This window comes from Populus nigra, chromosome 6 (genome assembly GCF_951802175.1).
Source record: "Populus nigra chromosome 6, ddPopNigr1.1, whole genome shotgun sequence".
Lineage (NCBI taxonomy): Eukaryota > Viridiplantae > Streptophyta > Magnoliopsida > Malpighiales > Salicaceae > Populus > Populus nigra.
Window position 1 is genome coordinate 8,127,112 of NC_084857.1, and position 26,493 is coordinate 8,153,604.

At 34.2% G+C, this 26,493-nt stretch overlaps 2 protein-coding genes across 5 annotated transcripts; both read left to right on the forward strand.

Moving 5' to 3' along the window:
* The first annotated feature begins 754 nt into the window (after window positions 1-754).
* LOC133697666 (receptor-like protein 4) lies at window positions 755-9,600 on the forward strand. 4 transcript variants are annotated; one of them, XM_062120379.1, is made up of 9 exons: window positions 770-1,012; window positions 1,120-2,163; window positions 2,241-2,391; window positions 2,524-2,595; window positions 3,344-3,412; window positions 4,244-4,315; window positions 6,388-6,465; window positions 7,463-7,668; window positions 9,138-9,600. In XM_062120379.1, exons 1-9 carry the CDS (start codon window positions 943-945, stop codon window positions 9,242-9,244), a joined length of 1,869 nt encoding a protein of 622 aa, XP_061976363.1. In that variant the 5' UTR covers window positions 770-942; the 3' UTR covers window positions 9,245-9,600. The 4 variants fall into 4 exon arrangements, with proteins under 4 accessions (XP_061976364.1, XP_061976366.1, XP_061976365.1 ...); XM_062120381.1 differs by lacking the exon at window positions 7,463-7,668 and having other exon boundaries at window positions 763-1,012; XM_062120380.1 differs by lacking the exons at window positions 6,388-6,465; window positions 7,463-7,668; window positions 9,138-9,600 and adding an exon at window positions 6,069-6,381 and having other exon boundaries at window positions 755-1,012; window positions 3,344-3,404.
* A 12,152-nt stretch (window positions 9,601-21,752) lies between these two features.
* LOC133696138 (AP2/ERF and B3 domain-containing transcription repressor RAV2-like) lies at window positions 21,753-23,259 on the forward strand. Its single transcript, XM_062118200.1, has one exon. It carries the CDS (start codon window positions 21,883-21,885, stop codon window positions 22,984-22,986), a length of 1,104 nt encoding a protein of 367 aa, XP_061974184.1. The 5' UTR covers window positions 21,753-21,882; the 3' UTR covers window positions 22,987-23,259.
* The last annotated feature ends 3,234 nt before the right edge of the window (window positions 23,260-26,493 follow it).

Genomic DNA, 26,493 nt, shown 5'->3' on the forward strand with positions numbered 1-26,493 from the left:
TCACCCCAGCGGTGCCTTACCTGCTCCTGAGCTTGCAGGATATCCAGCGGGCTGTAAGGAATAGTCGTGATGCGCGTAAACTGGTCCGGACATAAAAAAAAAATAGCCTATTCATAAGGTAAGTTTCAGCTGGGAACCACTTCATCTCTGTCCCTACTTAACTTTCCCATCACATCCAGTGTCAGTCCAAATTCGCCGATTGCCGGCCATCTCCTCTCTCTCTCTCTTTCTAAGAGGGACAGATGACAATCTCTTCTCAACGATAGTTCCTGCAGCCAGCCCTGATTAACCCCCCCTCCATTTGCTCAACATTTTGGAGGTTCAGGGAATGATATTTGGGAGGGAGGGAGGTACAACTGTTATTTTTTTAATATATTAAAATAATCTTTTCTATTTTTTACAATTTATTTTTGAAATATAAAAATATTAATTTTAATTTTTTTTTTATTTTAACATAAGAAGAAAAAGAAAGAGGAGCATGTTCAACTCAAATTGAACCGGTAATCAATTTGTTAACGAGAAACGTCTCAAATATACATACACCATCATCACCTGCTCTTATTTTAACTTGGTCGTTACTTATTCCAACTAATTTTGACACTTCTTTAACAAAATTCATTCTCCTGGGACCAAATCTCCCTTTTCTTTTTGTTACTTTTACTTACTTTCATCCATCAAGAAGATTTTCAATATCTCCACCAATCTAGAAGTTCAAATTTAGCTAAAAAAAATAAAAAATAAAAAATAAAAATCCAGCTCAATTTCGTCCCTTCCCCCACTTCACTCCCTACTAATCTCGCCACCCAAGATCCTTTTCCCTCTCTTAAACACCTTTTTTACGCTCCTCCATGTCTAAACAACAGCCAACAAACAACATTAACCAACAAAAAAACACCGAACGATATCATTTCCGACCAAATCTCTCTTTTTCTCACACATACCATGTCTCTCCTCCTCTTCATCTTCTCTCTCCCTCTCCTCCTCTCCCCTTCCCTCTCCTTTCCCTTTGGTAGTAAGTAGTACTCATTCCTCCCCTCCTCTTTCTCTCTCTCTCTAACTACTTTAACTAACTTTCAGGGGTTTTTTTAACTGCCTTTTTTTTTCCCGATTTTACTACAGATGCTTCATACTTCATAGACTGTGGCGGTTCTACAAACACAACCGATCCATTCAACACAATATGGCTTTCCGACCGTTACTTCACTGGAGGAGCCATCTCTGTAGTGTCGGAGCCACTCCACTTCCGCTATCCTCAAGAAAAAAATCTTCGCTTCTTCCCCCTCTCTTCCGGTAAAAAAAACTGCTACATTTTGCCTCTCCCTAGCGGCCGTTACTACTTCCGTTCGTTCACTGTCTACGACAACTACGATGGCAAGTCCCACGCTCCTTCATTCGACGCATCCGTCGAGGGTACTCTCGTCTTTTCCTGGCGTTCTCCTTGGCCGGAGAACCTCGCTCGTGACGGCGCGTACTCCGATCTCTTCGCGTTTGTCAAAGACGGTGAAGCGGATGTTTGTTTTTACAGTATTGCCACTGACCCTCCCGTCATTGGATCCCTTGAAGTCCGTCAAATCGATCCGTCATCTTACGATTCCGCAACAATCGGCGATAAGTTCATCCTCGTTAATTACGGCCGTTTATCCTGCGGGTCCAACCAGTGGGGCCCAGGGTTCAGCAACGACACTGATGATTTCGGCCGAGTATGGCAGTCCGACTCCGTACTCCGAACTCTAAACACGACAAAAATAATCCACTCCCTCTCCACACGAGAAACCATAACCGGGACCAATCAGCCACCGAATTTTTTTCCTGCGAAGCTTTACCAAACGGCGGTTACTGGAAATGGAATACTCGAGTACGAGCTGTCGGTCGATGCGAAATTGGATTATGTGTTGTGGTTTCATTTCGCAGAGATTGATTCAAGTGTGAAGCAGAAAGCGGAGAGAGTGTTTGATGTGGTGGTGAATGAGAAGAATGTGAAGAGGGTCGACGTTTTCGAGGAAGTTGGGAGTTTTGCAGCTTATAGTTTGAGTTATACAGTGCATAATTTGAGCAGTACTGTGTTGACTGTGAAGTTTGTGCCAGTGATTGGCGCTCCGATTGTTTGTGGAATTGAGAATTATGCTTTGATTCCTAATGATCTCTCCACCGCGCCGGAGCAAGGTACGTGTGTGATTTTGGAGTGATTGGTTTTTTTGAATTAGAAATTAGCAACTGTGAATGTGTTTTTGTTTCGGTAGTGGTGGCCATGAGAGCATTGAAAGAGTCGTTGAGAGTTCCTGATAGAATGGGATGGAATGGGGATCCTTGTGCTCCTACTAGCTGGGATGCCTGGGAAGGAGTTACATGCCATCCCAACAAAGATGAAACTGCACTCGTGATATCGCAAATGTAAGAAAGCGCGCTTTTATCCATGCCTTGATGCATTCGAGAGATTGTATTCCTTGAATATTCTTTGTTTCAGAATATGAGTCTTAATCTCATGTTAATAATTATAATTATTACTTGGGTTATTTTATTCAGTGATCTTGGAAGTCAAGGCTTGAAAGGGACTATAAGTGAGCAGATTACTCTTTTGTCGAACTTGGTAACCCTGTAAGTATCAGCATCCAATTCCTTACACGCTGGAGATGATTGACTTCATTTGGTTAAATCTAGCAGACAATTTTGGCATGTTGCCGATAGATGCATGGAATGAGCGCGTCTTTTCTCAACATTCTACTGCAATGCCGGGATTCATTAGGTTTATTTTTTAAAGTGACATGTTTTCTTGTAGATCTCTAACAACTTGTTTCCAGCTTTTGCACTTGTCCTTCCAACCACCTTCATTTTCATTCTGCTCTTCACTGGTGCAGATACTAGTTTTAATTATCATGACCGATCAATTTCTATCAGAAAATTTATTAAATTTTTTTTTTAGGATTTCTTTTGAGTGAACTACATTTAACTATAGGATTTTTTGCTAAGCGAACTCCATTTTATAGCTTTAATTAATTCGAAAGGATCCTTACTTCTCGATAAAATAACAAATTAATTGTCTTCCAGTTGATCTCGTATGCAAACATGCAACCCGTAGCATCATTATTGTTGTCTCTGCAGAGTCCATCAAATTTAGTCACCTATTCCTGAGTAGATAATCTAAACGTTTGAACATTCTTGACTTTTGCTTTTATTTGCAAATTGTTTACGTCATGGCCCCTGCCTTGCTTGCCTCAAAATTTGTTCTAAAATTTTAGTGACTCGTGCATAAATTTTTTTAAACTTGGATTGACACTTCTGTGGTTTCTTGTGCTTATACTGTTGCTCATCCATTGTAATTAACCACTCTCTTTTAAATCTTCAGGAATTTGAGTACTAATTCTTTGGGAGGAACTCTACCATCCAGACTAGGTCAACAATCTCTTGTACGGCTGTAAGTTTTACAGCATTTATATGCCTTATATCAGTTGATGTTTTGTGGTCCTCCTTTTTAATATGTATGGCAAACTCTGGTCTCATATAAGCTAAAAGTTTTTTTATAGTGCATTTCATGATTTAGTACCTCTAATTTAATTATATGTTTCCTAAATGACCCCAACTAGTTTGGGATTAAGGCTTTGTTGCGTTGTTGATTATTTTGATAAATAAAGAGAAATTGATTAGAGCATGTGTTCCCAGTGCATTTTGTTTCATCAAGTGCCCGCCCAAGAAGGTTTTGAGAACCCCCTTTGAGAGGGAGGACTGTCTCTTTGCCAGCTCATCTAGAAGGCTTCCTTTTCCTAAGACATTGGATGTGCACACTCATTCAAGTCTATATTTTAGAACTAATTCATTCATGAAAAGAAGCGTACCTCGTGTGGGGAAAGGGAAAAAAATACTATCGAGTCCTCTCATTCTCGTGCTCTAAGTGTTCCTTTTCTGGTTTACATGGTGCGTGTCCTGTTTTTGTTTTAATTAAACTTCCTATGGAGTATCTCTTCTTTGAGTTTGGAAAACGTTTTCTATTCTGTTATATATTTATCCTTGTTTCTCCCTTTTGTCTTAAAATATTAATTTATCAGCTTGGTCAGTTCACGTAATTTATTCAGCTTTATAGTTTAGCACAAACTTTTAAGTCTTCTGTGACCGAAGTTAGAGTCTGATTTAAATGATGTCCCACCGTCCTTTTCAAGTCTACACTATGAAACTTATCTAACAACCACTATGAACTTACTCTGGCATTCCATTATGTTATACCTTATCACTTCTGATTTTTACTTTGTAGGGACTTGTCAAACAATCAATTTTCAGGTCCTATACCAGAAAGTCTAGCTTTGGCAACTCATCTGCAACTTGTGTAAGTAGTTTTCTTGCACTAATACATACTGGAGGCATTTTTCATAAACATGTGTGAACACTCACACACAAAATAATACAGACGTACACAGACACAGACACAGACACACACACACACACACACAGAGCAAGTTTGTTTGATATTTGGATTTTGAAGCTAAAATTTGCTGTTCTTCTTCGTTTCAAGTTTTATTGTCAACTCCTTGGGTTTAAATGTGGTAGTGTTTGACCCATTTCTGTCCTGCATGCCTTGATGTTAGCAATTATCATATATACCAGTAGGGAGAAGATTTTCATGCTTTTAATGAATGGTATAGTGTCATAAGTTGAAAAAAAAATTCATGAAATTTTTTTACTAAATATTAGTTTCTGTGGATTTTTTTATTTGACCTCATGTTTAGATAAATGATACCACTCCTTTTGAAATTCAGCAAGAATTGAGTTGGAGTATCTGTTTTGTATTTAGTTTGTTAAGAAATTTAATCCGGATGTAGAAGATGGATATTTTACCTTTTAAATTCAAATGTGATGTTTTGATGTATTCACCATAGAAGAGATTGACCAACTTCCAGATGTAAATAGAAATGAACCCTTCTTATCATTAAAACTTCACGTTCAGTTTCCTTGGAATTAGTTTAGAACGAATTGAAAAAACTTATTTCATGCTAGTTTTGTATAACTGTGAATTGAAAACATTAACTCTGGTATGCACACTTGCCATCAAATGCTTATGCCTGAAATGGTGCGGAAAACCCCATCAAATGAAACCAAATCACTTGACACATTGGTGGTAACATATACTAGTTGTCCTCATCATCCAAGAATAAAGTGCTTTCTTTTGTAATTCAATCTAAGACTTGGCTTAATCCATTGTTCATGTGCATTTTTACTTGCACATTGAACAATAGGGTAAGACAGCACATGCTGCATTGTTAGAAGCATATAAAGGGAAGTTAAAAATAGTAGCTGAAAACTGCTGTTGAGAATATAATGTAGTGTTAGTTTTTTGGACTTTGCTGGGTACTGGAGAGATGGATTTGATCACTATATTTGACAGCTCTTCTAGTAGATTTTCCTCTTTACCTTTGTTGATAAAGAAATCAAGGCTCTTTTACTATTTCCCCCAACATCAAGTGGTCAAGATGAAGTATAATGTGGTTCTCATGAGCAGTATATAATACCAAGCAATTATTCATGCAACTATTTATGGAAGTAATTTTTTTAACAGAACTGCCATATACATTCCTAAGTTGTTTTCTGATAGTATTCATGTTCATTTCTGGGAGGATGTCTCATTCTCTGTGTAGTTGTTCTCTTTTACCTTCATTTTTTTTTTCTGTCTTCATTGCAATGCTTCCACATTGCCAGTTCTTGGAGGCTGGTAGGCAATTGAACTTATAATGAAATCTATACTGTCACATTTCAATCCCAGATTCCTTTTCTCTGCGTTGGTTTAATGAATAATCACATCTTAAAGGATTGCAATTTCTCTATATTTGAAAAGAATTTTTTTATCTTTTTCAGAAAAGCTGACTGGGAAAAAGTTGTTTCTTGCTCCCAATTCTGTCACTACTATAAAATGCTGAACTTTTCTCTGGTGTCAAAAATCATATGATATCAAGCCAACACTGAAGCAAAACAAGATAGAAGCTCTATTTTAGCTTGAAATCTACTCATTAAAATCTATTTTGCATTTCCAATTAGACTGCCTCTTTACATATTGCTCTTTCAATTTTCTTCTTTTCATTTTTTAGGAAGTACCAATTCCACCTGTTCACAAACCTTCCTCCTCTCCCCTAAAAGAAACTAGAGTTTTTTTGTTGCAACCACTTCATGAGCTCCATTGTGGATACTTCCCTCGGTATATTAGTTTTTACAACTTTTGCTTATTGGTAGGTGTGCTACATTGTTTTCCTTTTTGTTTTATTTGATAAGCAAATTGATTGAAGAAACACCAAATGGTAACTATTTAAATACCCACAGCATTTGCCTTAGAAATCCAAATGGTTAATAATTCTTTGATTACCTATTATATTCCATTATTGTATTCCCTCGACATCTCTTTGTTTCCAGGATGTTGAATGGTAACTCATTGGAAGGGCGGGTACCAGAGGAACTTTATTCAATTGGTGTGCATGGTGGAGCTATTGAGTATGCTTCCTTTCTAACTTTCATGATTCTTTTAGTTTATTATATTATTAATTTTCTAGCAATAAAATGTTTGGCTGGACTGTCGTGCAATTGCATTTGAACCTATGTGAAATATCCTTAAATCTCTTGATTCTACCTTACTTATTTAATTTGTTAAGATATGTCAAATATTTTATGTTCACCTCAAATCCTCTGGAGTATGAAATTGAAAGACTTCTAATGCTATTTGACTTATTGCCTAAATACCTTGCTCTTTAGAGGACTACATTTACCAAAATAGTAAGCATATACTGTAGGTCCATAGTCTTTAGTTGTCTGTGATATTGCATTATGAGATCGTACTGGATTCATGTTGTCTTAGTCTGTGCAAGAGAGTTGCCTGTCGTTGATTGATGGTTCACAAATCATAATTTCTTGTTTTTCAATCATTTGATTATCTAGCAAGATGGGCAATCATAATATGTAACAATTCAATTCACATATTCTTCAACCCTGAATGACTAGTCTGTTGGTTGCGTGTGTTATTCCTTTTTAGCCATATCCTTCCAAAAAATTTGTTATCCACATGAATTTCACCTATGCTATTATTGAAAAGGCGATGCATACCCCTGTTTCGCTGTCACTTTCTCATTACTTAGGGAAGTCCTATCCACCCACTCTCCCATTTTGATGTGAGATCTCATTTCAGTTCAAGTTGGCAATGGTGATTAGTATTTCATATTAATTTATGAAGTATAGATTACTCTTTGCAGCATCAAAAGATGCTAACAGACAACTCCTTACTTTCAGTTGCTGAATGTTTGGCTCCTATTTGCTATTTCTATTTCTTTTTCCTTTTTTGGAGATTAACGTTGCTTAAGATGGAAATTGAATCAATGCCTCACCCCTGTTACCTTTCAAAAGTACCCATGAGCCAGTGGTCATTTTGTTATTTTATTCCCTGATGAATTAATGTCTCTTTAACAACTCATTACCGGAAAAACACTTTGTTTTACAGTCTATCAGATAACAAAGGGTTGTGTGGAGTACCATCTTTGCCACAATGCTCTCTTTTCTGGGATAATGGTCGCTTGTCCACTGGTGGTAAAATTGCTATAGGCTTATCCTGCCTAGGATTTGTTTGTTTGCTTGTATTGGGATACCTAATCTGCATCAGGAGGCGTAGACATGATTATGAATTTGCTCCACCTCACGATCTAATGTGTAAGTATTTTTCAAGGATGTTCAAGTTTGTCATCTTCTAGTTTCATTACATGCATTATGCTATGGCTGTCAGCTGGTCTGATAGGTCATCTGGCACGATATGTTGTTGAATTTTAAGGCATGCATTACACGGAGCATATTAGGTATCACTCTTATAGAGGCCAGTCAAATTTGATTAGATATCACTCTTATAGAAGCCAGTCAAATTCGAGTCCGCACTCCACCTTTGGACCTTATTTTGACTTCCTTTTATTGTAGAATAGTTTGAAACCATTGATCATTTGGAATTATCTATTCCTGATAAAAACCTCTTAAAATTCCTATGTTAACACCCACTTGGAGATGTTATTTTAGAATTAGAATTAAAAAAAAAAACTTTTATGGATTAAATTAGGATCTGGAATCAGGGACTAGGATTATACTTGAAGCAGTATATAATATATTAAACTGCAAAAGGAGTTCAGCAAGGATTGGGACTTGGGAGTGAGATGTCATTCAAAGCACAAACCTCCATATAGGAGAAAGGTTGCATGTACCCACCACTGATAAATTTTTAGTCAGTGAACTTCTGCTGCTAGATAATGTTGTTACTGTATTGTAGTCCGTACTTTTGTTTGCCTAGATCCCAGAGTTTTAGTTAGAGATATAAAACCAGTGCATTTAGTTTTCATCCTTCGATGGCTTTTTTCACAATATGAGTAACACGTCCCACTTAGAATCCGTCCCAATGTGACTTGTCTTCCAGAGTCTTGAGAAATCCATCCAAACAAGCAATGGTGTCTTATGCCCCATGATATAAATCATCTCATCATCAAAGGAGTTTCATCCTTGTTAGGCAAGGAAGCTCAACTTTCCTCTCACACTTGTCTCTATCTGAAATATCTTTACCTCCTAACTCAATCCACATAGATCTTAATTGTTTGTAAGTAGCACAGTGTGTAGTAGCAATAGTACTATCACTATCACCTTCAATTTGACTTTATTAGCTGTCATTACAAGCGCTTTCTCATCCTCGGTTATTTCCATTTTATATTCGATGTTATCATACCTAGCCAAAAAGAAAAGGTAAAAAGAGGAGATATTTTTTCCGGAGTTTCACTCGTCAGTAACAATAATACTATCACCTTCAATTTGGCTTTATTAGCTGTCATCACAGATGCTTTCTCATCCTCACTTAACTCCGTTTTAAATGTAATATTATCATACCTAACCAAAAAGAAAAGGGAGGAGGAGATATTTTTTCCGTAGTTTCATTCTGGTCTGACTTCAACCTTTCTGAAAGTTGACTCCAAAACTGTAGTTGCTGCTATGAAAGAATTGGGGAGCCATTCAGTTTGCATGTGACAACTAAGTGCTCTCTATCAAATTTGTCATTTTTGTTTCATTAGCTAGTTGGTTAGGTATCATGCATTCTTTCCTGTGTCTTGATTGGCATTAGAAATTCAATTCATACAATTGTATTCTCCCAGCAATGGCTGCCAAGAGAAACAGGTACCAGAGGCAGAAGTCCTTGATGCTTCTTGAAATGGAGAGCCAACATGCCAAAGGATTGTCATCGCCTCATGGTCCCCATTAACAGTCTTTTAGAAAAGATGGTATTGATCTTGATATTCTTCAGCTCACTAAGAGAGCATAGAGAGGGGACCCTGGATGCAGCTATTGCAGAATGCTCTAGTAGATGTGAGCGGCATCTACTCCACAAAGAGGACTTCGTCTATTTGGAATCTTTCAACAATGGAAACAAGATGGGGTCTTGTAAAGTCACACTGTCTATACAATGCAATGTATCTGAGATTATTTTTTTTTTTTTTTACTGACAAAACAAACTGGATAAGCCATCCTGATGTATCATACCGGCTTTGCAGCATTTTATGAGAACATGCTGTGAGTTCATCTTCAATTTATGAAAAGGACATTACACATTTATACCAATTGGTCCCAGTTTTGGTAGCGTCGGATGATAAACTCTTTGGCTGATTATTTTCAGCTGAAGCATTGTTAATTCATCTGTTTTGGACTGGCATTTCCATCCTGTAATATCTGCGACAAATTTACACAAAGTTGTTTCTGGTATTCACCTTGGCTAAGCTATCCATCGTTCAGATGGGTTGTGCGTGCTTCTTAAAGATCTTCTTTCTCCACTCCAGGCAAAAACTTTCAATAATGTTACTGTTTTCTGATGGCTGTGCCGTTTCCATGAGAAATTCTTGAACTGTTGACTCTCTTGTAGAGCTGGTGGCTATGACGTGTAACGCTGTTTATCTGTGTTATAGCAGAAATCACCGTTGATCAAACCTTAAATTCCTATTTGTTTATTTTTATTAAGCGATGTATAATTTAAACTCAGATGACACGTGTATATCTTCTTTGCGAGAATGATTCTTAAATTAAAAATAAACAAAATACGATCACACACACACACCACTTCAGAGCAATCTATGTGTGTGGATGAACTTGACTGTTTTCTCATTGTAAAAAACTCAAGCTTTCATGTGTGAAATTGTGATCAGTGTCCTTTAATGTTCGATTAACATGTATTTTCAGGATACTTGTCAAGAGTCATTTAATGTTCTTAACGTCTCCTTTTTTTATTTGAAATTTATCATAAACAATTAAAAAAACGTTACCATGTAAGAGTAGCACTTATTTAACGATTATTTTTAAAGTATTTTTTGTTAATTTAAAATAAAAAAAATAAAAATTTTAAATTTTTTTTAAAAGACAATAACAAAAACTCTTGATAGCCACGAGATGATTGCTAGCTAACAGCTGAAGAAAGAGGGATGGAAGGTCTCGGGGATGCGTAGGAACGATTATTAATATATTATTATTATCATTAATATTCATCGTATTAGTAGTACAAGCTTGAGATTTCACTGTCGTCAATGATATCTTCGACGCGGTTTTAAGAAAATATGTGGTTGCAGAAGTGCTGTCCTGTTGAGAATCGTACGTCCCAGTTCACAAATAAAAACTGCGGGAATCTCTGATGGTTTCACATATATCATATGTTATGTGCCCAAGATGTCAAAAAGCCTTAACTTTGGACTTTGAAGCCTCGCATCACATCAGCACTTCTGCTATATCATCTCAAGCTTAGACCCCACGTTAGTGTTCACCTGTCACCTTCCTTCCTGGTTGTTTTTTTGCTCGGCTACTTATGCTCCTTGAAAAAGAATCCGATGAGCCTAGCTTCATCAGGTCTTCACTCCTTTTTATTTTTTTATACAGAGTGTGTGTATATATATATATTCATTCCCTTTCGAGAGACAGAGCCGCATCAAGTGACCTAATCTTTTCCCTTTTTATGGTAGAATTCGACAACAAATCCTTGAGAATTCAAATGATTCTCTCTTAACACAATATTATAGCACGTTTAAGTTGAATACTCTACACACCTAAGCAAAGCACCATGGTGATTAAGCCCTGTATAGTTGGGGACTGTATATCTTAATGCAGGTGTGCGTAGCTGATACGACCGTGAGAGGTGTCAATGTTGTTTTCAATCCCACCCTCCCTCCCTGACGAGTTGATGTTTCCACACTTGATTCCAACTGGGGTTTCGAAAATTGACTATATATAACTAATAATTCAAATATAATTAATTGAGGGTAGACTAATCATTGCTTAATTATACCTGGCTAGCTGTGCAAGTACTTGTGGTATGTATGGAGTTGATTTTGTTGATCGCTGGTACTGTGCTAACTAATTATCATGGACCTCTCAAGATATTATTAAATATCGAAGAATTACTTTATCCGCTTCTCAAAATATTAAAAGGAAACAAATTCATAGCATATTCGTTAGTTTTTATGTTTGTTTTTGACATAATAAATCAGATACTTGTTGTGATATTTGAATAATCATAGCATATGATAAGACTTTATTGAAAAAAGGCTTGAGGCCCCAGCTTTCCCGTGTGCCCGAAACAATGAAGGAACCCATCAAAAGACACCGCCCAAGCTGCTTATGATCAATCCCCATTTATACACACCTCACAGAAAAATCAACCACGCGGACTTGACTTAGATGCTACTAGATACGGGCCACGCTATATTCAAAATTAGGCCTGCACAGGTTTTTTTCAATGTAAAAAAAAAAATATTAAGGTAAAAAAAATAAAAACTAGGTCATTGAATTTATTAAGTTTAATAAAATTAGCTATTTAAATAATACAGATTAAAAAATATAAAAACAATAAATAAATTGACAAAAAAATTAACATATATAAAAAAATCCAAAAACACCAACCCAAGCCTCTCTAAGCTAAACTACAAAACTTAATTATATAACAACATGTAAATTAAAGGTGAAAATAAAAAAATTTAAAAATAATAACAAAAAAAATTTAGATTAACTCGTTGATTCCATGACCTGATATTCATAATGTGCTCTAAAAAATAAAAAAAATCGATTGATCCCGAATAACAATAATTAATGACCTTGATTTAAAAACAACATATAACACTACTTCTCTTAAATCCATATTAATTCATCCAATTTCAAAGAATCACACCCATGCCAGGATCACGTAGCTCTATAAGATCCAAAACAGCCGCTAGTATATATGTTTATTTTTATTTTGAATGTAAACGCATGCATAGAGGTCCACAATTTCTACAAATTTGTAAGAAAAAAAAACATTTTTTAAAAATGAGTTGACTTGGTTGACCTCGGTTTATGGACGAGAAGAAGGCTCCTCTCCCCTGACACCCACCGCCTAACTAAATGACTTTGTACAAACACAGACACATACCTGAATATTAAAATCTCAATCTACTAAATTAATTATTCCCCACGTAGTGAAAATTTAGCCTGTGATTGAGTGATCTGTCCTGAAAGTCCACATGAGCTTGCACATAAATAGCAGTGAAATCTTCTTATATTGATTAATTGAGATCATCCTGCTTTTACTTAATTTTAAATGAAATAATACTTCATTTAAAGCCTTGTTTGTTTACTGGAAATAGTTTTTTTTAGAAAGTGAATTCTGAAAAAATAAATTCCAGAAAAGTGAATTATTTTCTGATGTTTGGTAGTGTAATGAAAAATAAATTGGAAAACACTTTTCAGTATTTGGTTATGTCATGAAAAATGAGCTGGAAAATAACTTATTAATGTTTTATTTTTCTCAAATTTATTAAAATATTAAGGAACAAATCTTACAAATTAAAAAGTTGAATGATAATAAAATTGAAAAAAAATATAATTTCATAAATTATCTCAAATAAAATAAATAATAATCAAAATAGTAGAGATCAAATCTAAAAAATAAAAAAAATGAAAGATGAAGAAATTAAAATAATAATAATAAACATTTCATAAATTATTTCAAATAAAATAAGTAACAATCAAAAGAATGATGATCAAATTTGATAGATAAAAAATTTCAATAAAAAATAATAAAGAAAAAGCAAATAATAATTATAAAAATGAATACCAAAGTTAATATAAAAATTAAATTTTAAGAGATGAAATTGAAAAATAAATATTCAAAAAAATATATATATAGCAGTCAAAAGTTTGAGGATCAAATTTGATATAATCAGTAAATAATATGACATTTCTAAATTTTTCACAACTTCCGGAAAATATTTTTCACTCAAATTTTCAGAAAAATACTTTTTTGAAAACCAAGCTAAATTTTTCTTTGACTAGAAAATATTTTTCATTGATCAACTTTTTAATAACAAACAAACACAAAAAAATTTTAAAAATTATTTATCAAAAATTATTTTTCAGAAAACAAACATAATCTGAATTAAAATATATTATACTTTGACAACTAGGGCTACTAGTTGCTAGCAGAATAAGACGCAACTGGCTTGAATGCTTATCTGCAGCAGAAGAAAACAAGAACGCTGTTGTTTTTAGGTATACCAAGTAGAAACCAGCGAGCTGCTACCAAGTGGACGCCTTTATATTTTTGACTTCGTACGTAAATGTTTAGTTTATGCGTGCCATGTCGGCAACACTATACCTTATATTCTGCTTGAGTTTTAATTTCCACTGATAAAATAAAACAAGGAGGGCCCAATATTCTTGAGTTGGAGATAGCAGCTCTGTACGTATTTAGCATCGCATTGGATCGATTTTATGCATGTGATTTAAAGGGTAATTAATTTATTAAAACACTGTTTAGGTCAGATACGTCCACCTCACTTGTTTATTTATTAATTAATTAGCTAACCCATGCACAAAACCAACAAGGATTATTAGGGGCCCAGGAGAAATTATGCGGGACTTAACCCAATTTATAACCCCAATTAAGGACAGGAAAGTTATTTTCTTTAGTGTTTTTATTTGTTCTTCTGTAATATGTTTCACTTGATATTTTGTCCTTCTTAATTAAGCCAATAAAAATAAATCTGTCCCTGGTTTCATAAAATGAAGAGATAATCAGGAGAAATTAAAATGCATGCATGGCTAATTAATCAATCAATCAGAGGAGTCGCAGTACTAGTCTCCAAAAGCGAGAAAACGATTCCTGAATGAGACCGTCGTCTGAACTATTTAAAGAGTTGATTTTGACCAGGTAAAACCGAATGAGACCCTGTCAATACATGCAGTTGGCACGTTCAATTAAACTCTATAAATATTGACTTCATAACTCTCTTTCGCTTGTTTTGCCGTAAAAAAAGTGATAAAACCTGTAGGGTCCTAAATTTAAAACCTAACTCTGCCCATGAGATTAAAATTTGATTTTTTTATTTAAAATTATTTTTACATATATTTAAGTCATTTTTATATGCTAGGGTAAAAATTAATTTAAAAAAATGTATTTTTAAATTAAAAAACATTATAATCGTATCGCCTGCGCTCCCGTAACATCCCCTCTTGTTTGCGGGGGCTAAGCTAACTGTAGCTTAATGGAAGAACATGCTAGCAATTAATGAATACTGTGAAGCAACAGAAGAGATAACGGACGATGGAGGGAGAGAGAGCACAAATGGGTGCCTTATCTTCTCAGAAACCACCCCTTACCTGCTAAGGGCTCTCTCTGACACACACCACATCTCAACCAATGGGAAGAGTTATGTGGCATGCAGAGGTGGTGGGCCCCGTTAAATTAATTGTTTTTACGTATCGTTTTAATATATATTGATAATAAAAATATATATTATTTTAATATATTTTTAATTCAAATATATTTTAAAAAATTAACAGCTTCTTCAGTTGAAAAATAAAAATAAAAACACTGCAACATATAAACAGTCAACAAAAGCAACTTCTAGTGTTTACATGATGTGGGCTCCATACCCTGCCCCACTTTACAGCCTAGCCTATTAGCTGCTCTAGCTGTACCCATTTTTGGTTTACCTAGAAACAATTGTTTCCGCCTAGTTGCAGTGTCTGTTTGAAAATTACGATAGAAGTGATTTTAAGAGTGTTTTTTTTATTAATTTAAAATTATTAAAATAATAATTTTTTTATTTAAAATTTATTTTCAAAATCATATATGATTTTAAAATATAAAAAATCAATTTAAAACTCAAAAACATAAAAAAAAAAAAATAATTGCAATTGTACCACAGTGCGAACACCACTGCTCAACTAGGACTCCCAGTACAAAAATATTTCCCTGCAGGCTCTAGAACTAGAATAATTCCTTTTTGACCAAGTTTTTAACGTTCGACCATGGGTAGATTTAAGAATAAGAAGAAAAAATAAATGAATAACACGAGGAGGTTCGTTCAAGCACGGTTTCATGACTAGCCCTTGACATGTCGTCTGCTGGGGAAATAAAATGACTAGTAGTTGAGAAAGAAACTACCACAGGAGTAGAAATCATGGTCACCCCTGCGTTCTAGAGTTATGAGACGAAGATCACGTGGATTGACCCGAAAAGAAGGGTCATTGTCCACGTCGGTAGAGAATCAAAGCAACGGTCAAAGATACCATGATTAATATCACGACCCTCCTATCTGTTTAATTAATTATTGATGTTTCTTCTCCTAACTTTTGTTGTTATTCTAATTTTTGCAATGTGTGCGCGTGTGAACATGTGAAACAAACAAACAAACAAAACAAGTTGGAGGAATATTAAAGGAATAAACAAAAGCCCAAATAAATTATTTAGTTATACTTTGCCCAAATTACTGTAGTTTTTCTTAATGCAAATTTTATGTGGTGCTAACTCACCCTTTTTTTTTATTATTATTAATGCAGATAATTAGAGGTTATCTACTTAATTAATCTTTCAGTTTGATGCAAGTGGCAAAAGCTGGAGGCTGGGGATTAGGTACTGGATGAGTTACTTTATGCTCGATGCAAGGGGGCAATAGTCCATGACACGTATGCATCAACTTCATTATAAATTATCTTGTTATTAAAGAAAAGATACGAGAATCTTAATACCAGTCTTCAAAAGATGCGAGCGTAAATATAATTATGGTTGTTTGTATAGTATTTTTTATTTAAAAATATATTAAAATAATATTTTTTTATTTTTAAAAAATTATTTTTTGATCTCAGCGCATTAAATAATTTAAAAATACAATAATAATAATAATAATTTGAAACAAAAAAATAAAAAAATTTAATTTTTTTAGAAAACACTTTTAAAACGTGAAAACAAACAGAACCAGTGTAGGAGTGTGTTTTTTAATTGTGTCTAGGAATTTATTTTGAAAAAAAACATTAAATTAATATTTATTTTAATTTTAATTTTATCTGTTTTTCTAAAAAATCTCCAATGTTGTATTGTCTAATAAATCTTATGTTTATGATTTATGCATCATATTATTTGATTTGGATGTTTGATGTTATTAAAACTCTGAAACGATATTTATTATTATTTTTAAATAAATTGATGGGAAAATATTAATAATAGGTCATTTAATATATCAAATGAGTATAAAACAAAAAATCATAAAAACATTTTTATATTAAAAAATTAAAAAACCAAGAATGGAATAGTGTTTCGGTTCAAATTCAAATTTGATTTTTACGCATTTCATTGACTGAAAACCAAGACCGTATACTTATCCCTATACACCAAACAACAACAGTAATGAACGGTTGTCGAGGTTGGGTAATTGCCTATCAATTAGTCAGGGAATTTCTCATGAAAACATCGGCATATAGAGTATGTCTTTTTTTTTGTTAATTAATTAGTGTTTAATTCTTTATAGTAAAATTTCAGTTTTTTGAGCCCATCTTCAAGATGATCAGCTGTTTAAGAACTTCACGTCGAGTGGTGCTTATTTCCTCTTTCAACAAAAGTAAAAAATGACCTCAATTCTCCTTTCCTCCTCCAACATTCCAAGAGCCACAGCCTCAGATTTCTTGATGCAGTGATGTCATCAAGTACATACAAACTCAAGCTTGCGGGCATCAAATCACTATATGCATGCATACATTCCTGTCTGCCCCATTTTGACATTCCTAATCAGTAACAACCAAGAACATAATTAATGGTTAGTAGCTTAATCTAAATCCCAAAGCAGATTAAGCATGCATCCAAATCAAAGATTCCCTGCATGCGTTGTGATCCCATCACATACGTGTATCGTCTTTATTTCAGTTTTTAATTAAACTAACATGGCATGGCATGGGTTCGGTGGGTATGATGTGGCGTCGGTCGGTCGACATCCTAAGTACTCATCTCCGACTGAAAGCCCTAGGGAGTGGGAAAATGGTAACATGTCATTCACATATATGTTATGTTTCATTTAAGATAATCACAAACGTTATATTTTTCTTTTTTTATCCTGGAGATAGATCATGAACACGTGCTCTTCTTGCTTTTGAGGCATATTAGGCGCTAACCCAATTGGGATTGCTGACATATGAGTAAGTTAGATCCTCTTTTATCTCTTTCTCTTTATCATCAAATGTTGTTTGGTTGTCTTCTGATAAGGGTGCGACGTATTTTTTATTTTGATTTTTTTTAAATGAGGATATAATTATATATCTGAGGAGATGAACCCAAGTCCGTTAATTTATAATGAGAAAAGTGAGGATTTAGTGTACTTCTAATAGGCTTACATAAGATTCAAGAAAGCAGCAAATTAAAATTATTTATTCATATTCAAAAAGGAAAGCGTTTATCGGATGTGAAAAGGATCTTCGGGATAAGCATGGTCAGATAATTAAGAGGGAAAAAATAATCATGGTAGACAAAATGGCCCATTAATTACTAAAAGCAGCCAAATAGATGGATTTGATAATGATCAAGAAGAGGTAATATTTAGAACATAATCAAGATGCGCTAATCATGTCCTTAATGGAATTAAGATCTTGAAGAGTGTTTTACCAGATTGTCCAGTGGAATTAAACAAGTGATAACAGGAAGATAACATTGATTAATCTCTTTAAGCTAATCCGGCAAATTAAAAAAAAAAAAAGTAGCCATATTAACTATAGTAGCTAGTCAGGCTTCATTGTCATGTTCTATATGTGCAGGCGTATTTAACTTTTTTTTTTTTTTTTGGTGGCCATTCATGTGATCAAGTAGGCTGCCAAGTCAGCCTAATCTGGGTACCTGGATTATCATAGACTTGATAGTAAGATACAAACATGATCAATAATCAATTAAAGAGGAGAGGATATGATTACTGATGACATGATTGTAATTCTTTTTTAATGTAATGATGGCAAATTTGCAATTCTTTTTTTTTAAAAAAATATCCTAGTTAGATTTTTTCAGCTGCCTTTTCTTCTTCACAGTCTCTATTTTTTTTATCTTTATTCTTTTATGATATTTTTATTAGTCTTTTCTTTACATTTTGTGTAGAAAAAAATATTTTTTATTCTTTCCACTTAGGATATTTATTACTATAGATTTATCTATTTATACCATTTTCTTTTTCTTATCTTCACTCTTTTATAATTTCTTTTATTATAATTACTCAGTTTTTTTAACACCTTTTTTTTTAAAAAAAACATCATACAAAAAATAAAAGAAAATGGTGTCTTAGTGTGATAATTATAACATTGTCATATTTTCTACTATGTAAAAATTAACTTGAGATCTTAAATGTTTTTATTCTCACATGTGATCTTTATTTTATTTTATTATTTATAAATATCGGTCTTTTGATTCATAATTATAATTTTTATTCGATATCAAAAAATATATTAACAACATTCACATATTCATTCTTTTGTGTTAAAAAAAATAATTATGCTCGTGGTGAGGCGAGTCGAATAGACACGTCAAGACTTTATTTTCATTGCATTTATTGACATGTATTGTTCCTTATTTATTTAATTAAATTCATGGATATGCATAGGCCTTTTGATTTGCCATTTAGTTTTTTTAAAAAAGATATATATATATTAAAAAAACTTATACATTTATTTTTTTATAAAATAAAATTTATCCAACCAGCAATCACAACAAATTTAAGGGCAAATAGCTATTTCTTGGTGAATAGAGAGAGTATATATATATATATATATATATATAGAACAATTCTAAGAACTTAGAAATTGAAACTAGCGTTGTATATGGTGAAGTTAAATGAAAAAGAAAAAACCACCATCTCTCTCTCTCTCTCTCTCTAAAAAGAAGAATATAAAATAAAATTAAGTCCACCAAGTCGTACAAAAAATTCATGAGATTAATCCTGTGAATTGATTGGTTCTTAAGTTGCTAGGCGATCTCAGTAATTGGTTAGGGGTACTGACAATTTTTAAATAAGAGCACATCATCACGGGCATGGCACGCCAACAACCCACCGTAAGATCATCTCCTTACCTTTTTGTTTTTTCTTTCGTTTCCTGTACCCACCTGCTTCCTCCAACTAAACTCGTCCACCCCTGGATTTGAGTAACTATACTAATCATTTCCACTGTCCGGACAACTTACGATGTAAGGAGGAAAAACCTTAATTGGTAGACTAGGTCTACGCAGTTCATGGGTGACCCGCACAACTGCGCTGAAATTGTCAAATGATATATCAGATCAATCCAATAAATGTAGATTGGTAGTGTACGTTACAGATAATCTATTTTGGATTTATTGGAATTATTTTTTTTATTTTTTAAACATTATTTTTAATATCAATTTATTAAAATGAAAAAAATAAAAATAAAAATTAACAAACAAACGGGAGCTTCATCTCTATCGCAAGAGTTATTATGCTCTCTCTCTCTGTGTGACAACCCTCCGTTTTATTCACACGTGCCCACTTGTAAAAGAGCGGCAATATAACAGAGAGACAGCTTTTTCGCATCACCACACGGGAATACCGTACATCTATTAAAAAAACCACTGTATTTTTGACGCCTTAAAACTGGTAATGCTACTATAATTTCCTGTTAATTTAATCTTTGATTGGTGGAATAATGAAATCAAGTGGACTCTCTAATTGGGACCCACTTAGAAACCAAAAGAAACAGAACCACAGCCAACGGTAAAATGTTATGTTCAACTCGCCACGTGGGCCCACCGGGGACCCATCCGTACAAAAGCACCTATATTTACCACTCCTCATGTTCTTTGTTTCTCTACAATGTATCGTGGGGCTAGCCAGAATCTCCTGCCCACAAAAATATATCAAATCCTGGGTCTCGCAAAAGATGTATTTTTCTTTAACCCTTGGATTAAAAAACGGGGCACCCCCAACTTGTAAGGTGCTAGTCGTATAGATAAATGAGGGCTAAATGAAAAGTTAAGAATAAAAAAAATATTAATTTGATTTTTTAATGCTTGTTTTACACACTCATGCAAAGCAAAATATCAAGATATCATTCATTACTCTTGTAAAAATGATATTTTTATATATCTTCCAAAAATATTAAATCCTTACAAAACATTATTCATTTCAATAAAAAAATTTCACTAGTTTTTTTGCTTTGATGTTTTCTAAATCTATATTTTTTCAGTTTGTTTTTTTATGAAATTATCATTATCTTATTATTCGTGTCATGAATTTGACAAATTTATCTCGATTGACTCGAGTTATTTTCAATCTCGCCTATTAATATGAGATTGATTGATAATTGTTCGAGTTGTTTTTAAACCCGATAAGTTAACCATGTCACATCGAGTTGTTAACATTGTTATGTGTCAAATATATTAAAATATAATTGATTTTTCTAAATGGTGTTTTATCATTATAGTGTGTATAAGGGCAAAAAAAAAAAAAAATCTATATTTATACTGTTAAAAAGAATCATATTAACAATATGTTTTCTATTCTAAATAAAATCTTCCATTGGAGATGCTATAAGCTGAGGTAAAAACCAAACAAGAGGAAACCCACTTGGTGGCAGAAAATGTCAAGTGTTGGTTGGGCAAATTGATGGAAAGATGATATTAACGAAGGAGGTTTTTGATTAGAGAGATACTGTGGACTGTGGTGAACCTAGCCAATACGACAAACCAAGGTTGGAAGAGAAGGAATCAAACCAGGCAACGTATGAAATGATCCCCCCCTTCTGGGAGTTTCTTGTTGGGCGAGCCTCTGTCCTTCGTGTCTATCCATTCCCTTGCCTTGGTAACTACAAGTAATAGCAGCAGCATTGAGCTTGCAAGGCCCACTAGCTAGCACACCGAGCTAGCCGAACCGAACCCTATCTCTATCTCATTCTCAATGTGTATATCTAGATTCCAACTGGCGTGATAAAAACAACAAGAAATAATAGACAAGATTTTTTTGATGGAATGCAAGTAGCAGTCGGGTGATTATCAGATAAGATATAAGCTAGCGCTATGACCTGGTACGTGTAAAAACAATATCAATAGGGAGAAAGAGGAGACCATGCTTGGTGGTCAGCAGTAGCAGCGAAGCTCAGGGGGAATGAACTCAACTAAAAACACGGTCCCCAGTCATGTGAACCCCATCAACTTGTTGGCATGGGTCCCACTCTACATACGCAGCCCACAACACGCACATACTTGGTCATGACCCTAAACCTAAAGCTCCCTCTAGCATGAATGAATCTTCCTCGTGACTTACCACCATCTTGGGTTGACCCAACTCTCCCGAATCTCCCCCCTATTTTCCTAAACTACACCCGCCCAAACCCACCCCACCCCACCCTAATTTCTTTAACTCATAAAATAAAAGTAATAAACAATTAACTAGCCAACCCACTCCTCTAGCATCTCTATATATATAATCTCTAATCCTCCTACACAACCCAGTTCATGCCTCTCTCTTTAGTCAACAAAAACACCTCATCTCTCTCTCTCCCCTTTTCCTTCTCTCTTGCTCCTCCCTCTTTTACAACAACAACTACAACAACAGGAGGGGAAAAAAAATGGATAGAAGCTGCATAGATGAAAGCACAACTAGTAGTACTGATAACTCCATATCCATTACACCAACTTCCCTCCCTCCCTTCCCACCACCTGCTACCACTACAAAATCACCACCCGAGTCACTTTGCCGTGTTGGGAGCGGCAATAGTAGTGTTATTCTTGATTCGGAATCAGGTGTCGAAGCTGAGTCGAGAAAACTCCCTTCTTCTAAATACAAAGGTGTTGTCCCCCAACCAAATGGTCGTTGGGGTGCACAGATTTACGAGAAGCACCAGCGTGTGTGGCTCGGGACATTCAATGAAGAAAATGAAGCAGCAAGAGCCTATGATATTGCTGCTCAGAGATTCCGTGGAAGGGATGCCGTGACTAACTTCAAGCAAGTTAACGAGACCGAAGATGATGAAATAGAGGCTGCTTTCCTGAACGCTCATTCGAAAGCTGAAATCGTTGACATGTTGAGGAAACACACGTACAGCGATGAGCTAGAGCAAAGCAAAAGGAACCACAGGAGTAACAATGGGGTAAATGGGAAGCAATACAAGAATACAGCAAGCTATGAGAATAATAGTTATGATCATGGTTGTGGTCGGGTGTTGAAAGCGCGTGAACAGCTCTTTGAGAAAGCTGTGACTCCAAGTGATGTTGGGAAATTGAATCGGCTTGTGATACCAAAACAACATGCGGAAAAGCATTTTCCTTTGCAAAGTACATCAAGCAATAGTACTAAAGGTGTATTGCTCAACTTGGAAGATGTGGGCGGCAAAGTGTGGAGGTTTCGTTATTCTTATTGGAATAGTAGCCAAAGTTATGTTTTGACAAAAGGATGGAGCCGATTTGTTAAAGAAAAGAACTTGAAAGCTGGTGACATTGTTTGCTTTCAAAGATCAACTGGACCTGATAAGCAGCTTTACATTGATTGGAAAGCAAGAAGCGGGTCCAACCAGGTCCAACCGGTTCAGATGGTGAGGTTGTTTGGGGTTAATATTTTTAATGTACCTGGGATGGAAAATGGGTGTGATGGGAAGAGATCAATAAGGGATATGGAGCTTTTGTCAATAGATCATCAGTATAGTAAGAAACAAAGGATCGTTGGAGCCTTGTAACATTTTGTAATTTTGTTTTTAGTTTCTTGGTTTTACTTTTGTGTTTTTCTCTTCTTGGCATTTTGTGAATTTTAGGAAGGTTAGGAGGGGGGGGGATTGGGGGATGAGGAGGGGTCAGGAGGTGTAGCCGCTGCTGCTGCAAGTTGCAAAAGGCTAATTGTATATTATATTATAATTACAAGGCAAAAAGCTGAATAAAGCTTGAAATTAGGCACAGCAAAGTTTTAAAGACGGAAGTTTAGAAATGGATAACTGTAAATCTGTTTCTGTTCACATTGCCTTTTATATATATATATATATATATATATATATATATATATATATATATATATATATATATATATATATATATATATATATGCGCTTCATGGGACACGAGAGAGAGAACAGGTGTGGATATCACCTTTATCCTAAAAAAATATCAGGCTAATTGGCTGATTATCATTATCGCATCTTGTCGAAATTAAAAAAGTGTTTCACTTTACCCCTAATCTCATTACATGTTCACACACGCTTCTAGCCTGCCTTTGTGGCACAAAAAAATGACGGAGATTTGTGGAACAAGTAGAAGACAACTCATCTTTGATTTGCCAGGAAGGACAACTAAGCTGGCGAGCGGCAAAACCTTCTACTTGTGGAACATATGCTTTTCTGGAAGCATTGCGGAGATCTTGAGGGTGATGTTTTATTTTGTTTCAAACATGATTTGCAGCTACTTTCAAGTTCGAGCCTGCTTTGTGTAGTATCCTATATTATGGTTTCTTAAGTGTTTTTGAAGAATTCAAAAACATTGATTTTTATTCCCCCCCCCCCCCCCTCATAATAATGACAAATAAAAAAAAAATGCCATGGATCAAAACTCTGAAAACCATGTAGTTCAAAATTCTGGCTCACAATTTCATAAAACGCTAATCTGATTAATATATCGACTGGATGAAATTCATTACAATCGGATATTTCAAAAATCAAATATAGTTAAACCAATTTGATTTATAGTATACTTGTGTGATGAATATTGTTTTTTAAGATGTTTTTTAATTGTAAATATATTAAAATACTATTTTTTTTATTTTTATTTTTGATATCATCATATTCAAATAATAATAAAATAATAAAAATTATTGGTTTGAAATTAAAATAAAAAATCATTTTTTAAAAAAATATAGTTGTACCATCGCAATACAAAATTTCAAAATTTTTTAAGAGTGTTTGAAAGTGTGGTAGCAGTTGCTTTTCAAAGTTCTTTTCATTCCAAAACATATTAAAATAATATATTTTTTTATTATTTAAAAATTATTTTTGATATTAGCACATTAAAATGATTTAAATACATAAAAAATATATTAATTTAAAATAAATAAATAAAATTATTATTTTTTTAAGACACTTTCAAAACACACTCTAATTCCAAATGAAAAATTAACACGGCTCTTGTTTTGTACACGCTCGAGAAATTACATATTCATGACAAGGACAGGAGTTACTGAGAAGGTGCTCCAAATGGATTGCTATGCATTTTTTATAACCCAGTTTCATGATTTAAAAATGCTAGCAGTATTTGGATTATTATATATTAGTTTAAATCATCTAGTTGCTAATATAATAATTACTAGAAAATTATATAATTATTAATTTTAAAACTTGTAAAATTAATCAAGATACACATAAACTAATCTGAACACTCATATTATCTTCCTTGTCACAAGATGGATATAGAGTGTGGAGTTACTGAGAAGTGCTCCAAATGGATTGCTATGCATTTTTTATAGCCCGGTTTTATGATTTAAAAATGCTAGCAGTATTTAGATTATTGTGCATTAGTTTAAATCATGTGGTTGCTAATATAATGATTGCTAAAACCTTATATAATCATTAATTTTAAAATTTATAAAATTAATTAAGATACATATAAATTAATCTGGACACTCATATTATATAGGGTGTGGCATTAGACAGAATAAAGGTGACAAATTGGATGTATAATTCTTTTCAAATCCCAACCTTTACCCTGATTTTGGCATATTAATATTTGTTCGGAGATGGCAACTTAAACCCCTCAATATTGGCCCAGCCCAGTGATTTCTTAAGGTCTCTGTAATTAAAGAAGAGCTTTGGCATTACTAAATGTATTGAAAAACGTCAAATCATGAGCAATGTCAACAACATTATTGTAGTCAAATCTGGGATTTTTAAAAGAAATAAATGGGATACTGTACTTTTATGCAAAACACCCTCTGAACCACGCAAGATCATTGACATTTCCATAACTTAATTAAGAATTTCAAAGATATTAGTCAGATTTGATTCCAAGTCTTCTTACAGCTAAAGATCATGCTAATCTGCTTGCAGTTTCCTCTGGCAGGATTAGTATTTTCCTGCCATTTTCTTCCCACGTTCCGGAAATATGTGATTCAGCTAATTTCTTGCATGCTAATGAATCTCAAATCAATAAATCCGCATCTAGCTAGCTCCACAAATTTATATAACATCATGAGGAAAACTGGACCAAGGGTTGCTCTTCATTTTCCACGGATTAACATGGAACCGGAGCACTTACCAAACCCAATTAAAATTAATTTAGAAATAAGACTTGAACTTAGGAATATATATATTTCTCCATTCTGAATCTCCAGTGCGTATCCTTAGAGGGTAGTGCAAGCCCCCCCTTAGCACTTGCACTGAGCTTAATTTGTGGCTTCACAATGGAAATCAACTTTAATAAAGTGGGCATTCAACCATTCTGGATATTAGCGACAACCATAGTTTTCCTTCCATGCCTGACGGATTCGTTTTTCTTCTTCTACTTTTCTTTCAGATATGGACATGGAAAGCCAAACATTCGTGACTGTCTTGTCATCATTAAATTCAGTTGAAAAATTCAAATTCTTTTTTGCTAATTTACACACGGGTTTTGAAATATATCTTTAAAAAATAATCTTGCCATAATTGACTGGGAATCTCAAAGATTTTAGTCTCGGAATTGCTGGTTTTTTTCGGCACGTAGCTGCACTAATTAATTTCTACAATCAATCCCCAAGACTTTGTCTTAAGATGCCAACGAAAGTTGAGACATGGACTTTGTCTACAAACATAAATGACAAGCTCATTTTCTATACTTGCGTTTCTTCTATCATAGCATAGAAATCACTCGAGAAATTTCTTTTATACCATGCCCGGACAATTAAAAAATACATATTTCTGCTTTTGTTGGCCTGACTAGTGCGGTTAGTGAAGTAAACTGCAAAAAACTTGCACCCACAAAAAAAGAGAGAAGAAAACCCAATGAAACTACACTTGTCATCTAAATATCGAATGCTACCAAGCGAAAGTGAAATTTCTTTGAATTTGCTATCGACACATTTTCTATCAAAAAATGGGAAAGAAAGGTCCTAAGGGACTCGATGGTTAAGACTTCAGATTCCTGGTTGAAGGTATCGGATTCAAATTCTGGAACCTTGAACTTCAATCTAGCAATTCAGAGGCAGGAGGCGAAAGTACAGCTGACCT

What these genes read in the sequence shown, in the direction of transcription:
- LOC133697666 (XM_062120379.1), top strand. Translation starts at nt 943, where the DNA reads ATGTCTCTCCTCCTCTTCATCTTCTCTCTCCCTCTCCTCCTCTCCCCT. An exon ending in GTGCATGGTGGAGCTATTGA is followed by an intron (nt 6,466 to 7,462) that starts GTATGCTTCCTT and finishes TTTGTTTTACAG; the next exon opens with TCTATCAGATAACAAAGGGT. An exon ending in TCCACCTCACGATCTAATGT is followed by an intron (nt 7,669 to 9,137) that starts GTAAGTATTTTT and finishes GTATTCTCCCAG; the next exon opens with CAATGGCTGCCAAGAGAAAC.
- LOC133696138 (XM_062118200.1), top strand. Translation starts at nt 21,883, where the DNA reads ATGGATAGAAGCTGCATAGATGAAAGCACAACTAGTAGTACTGATAAC.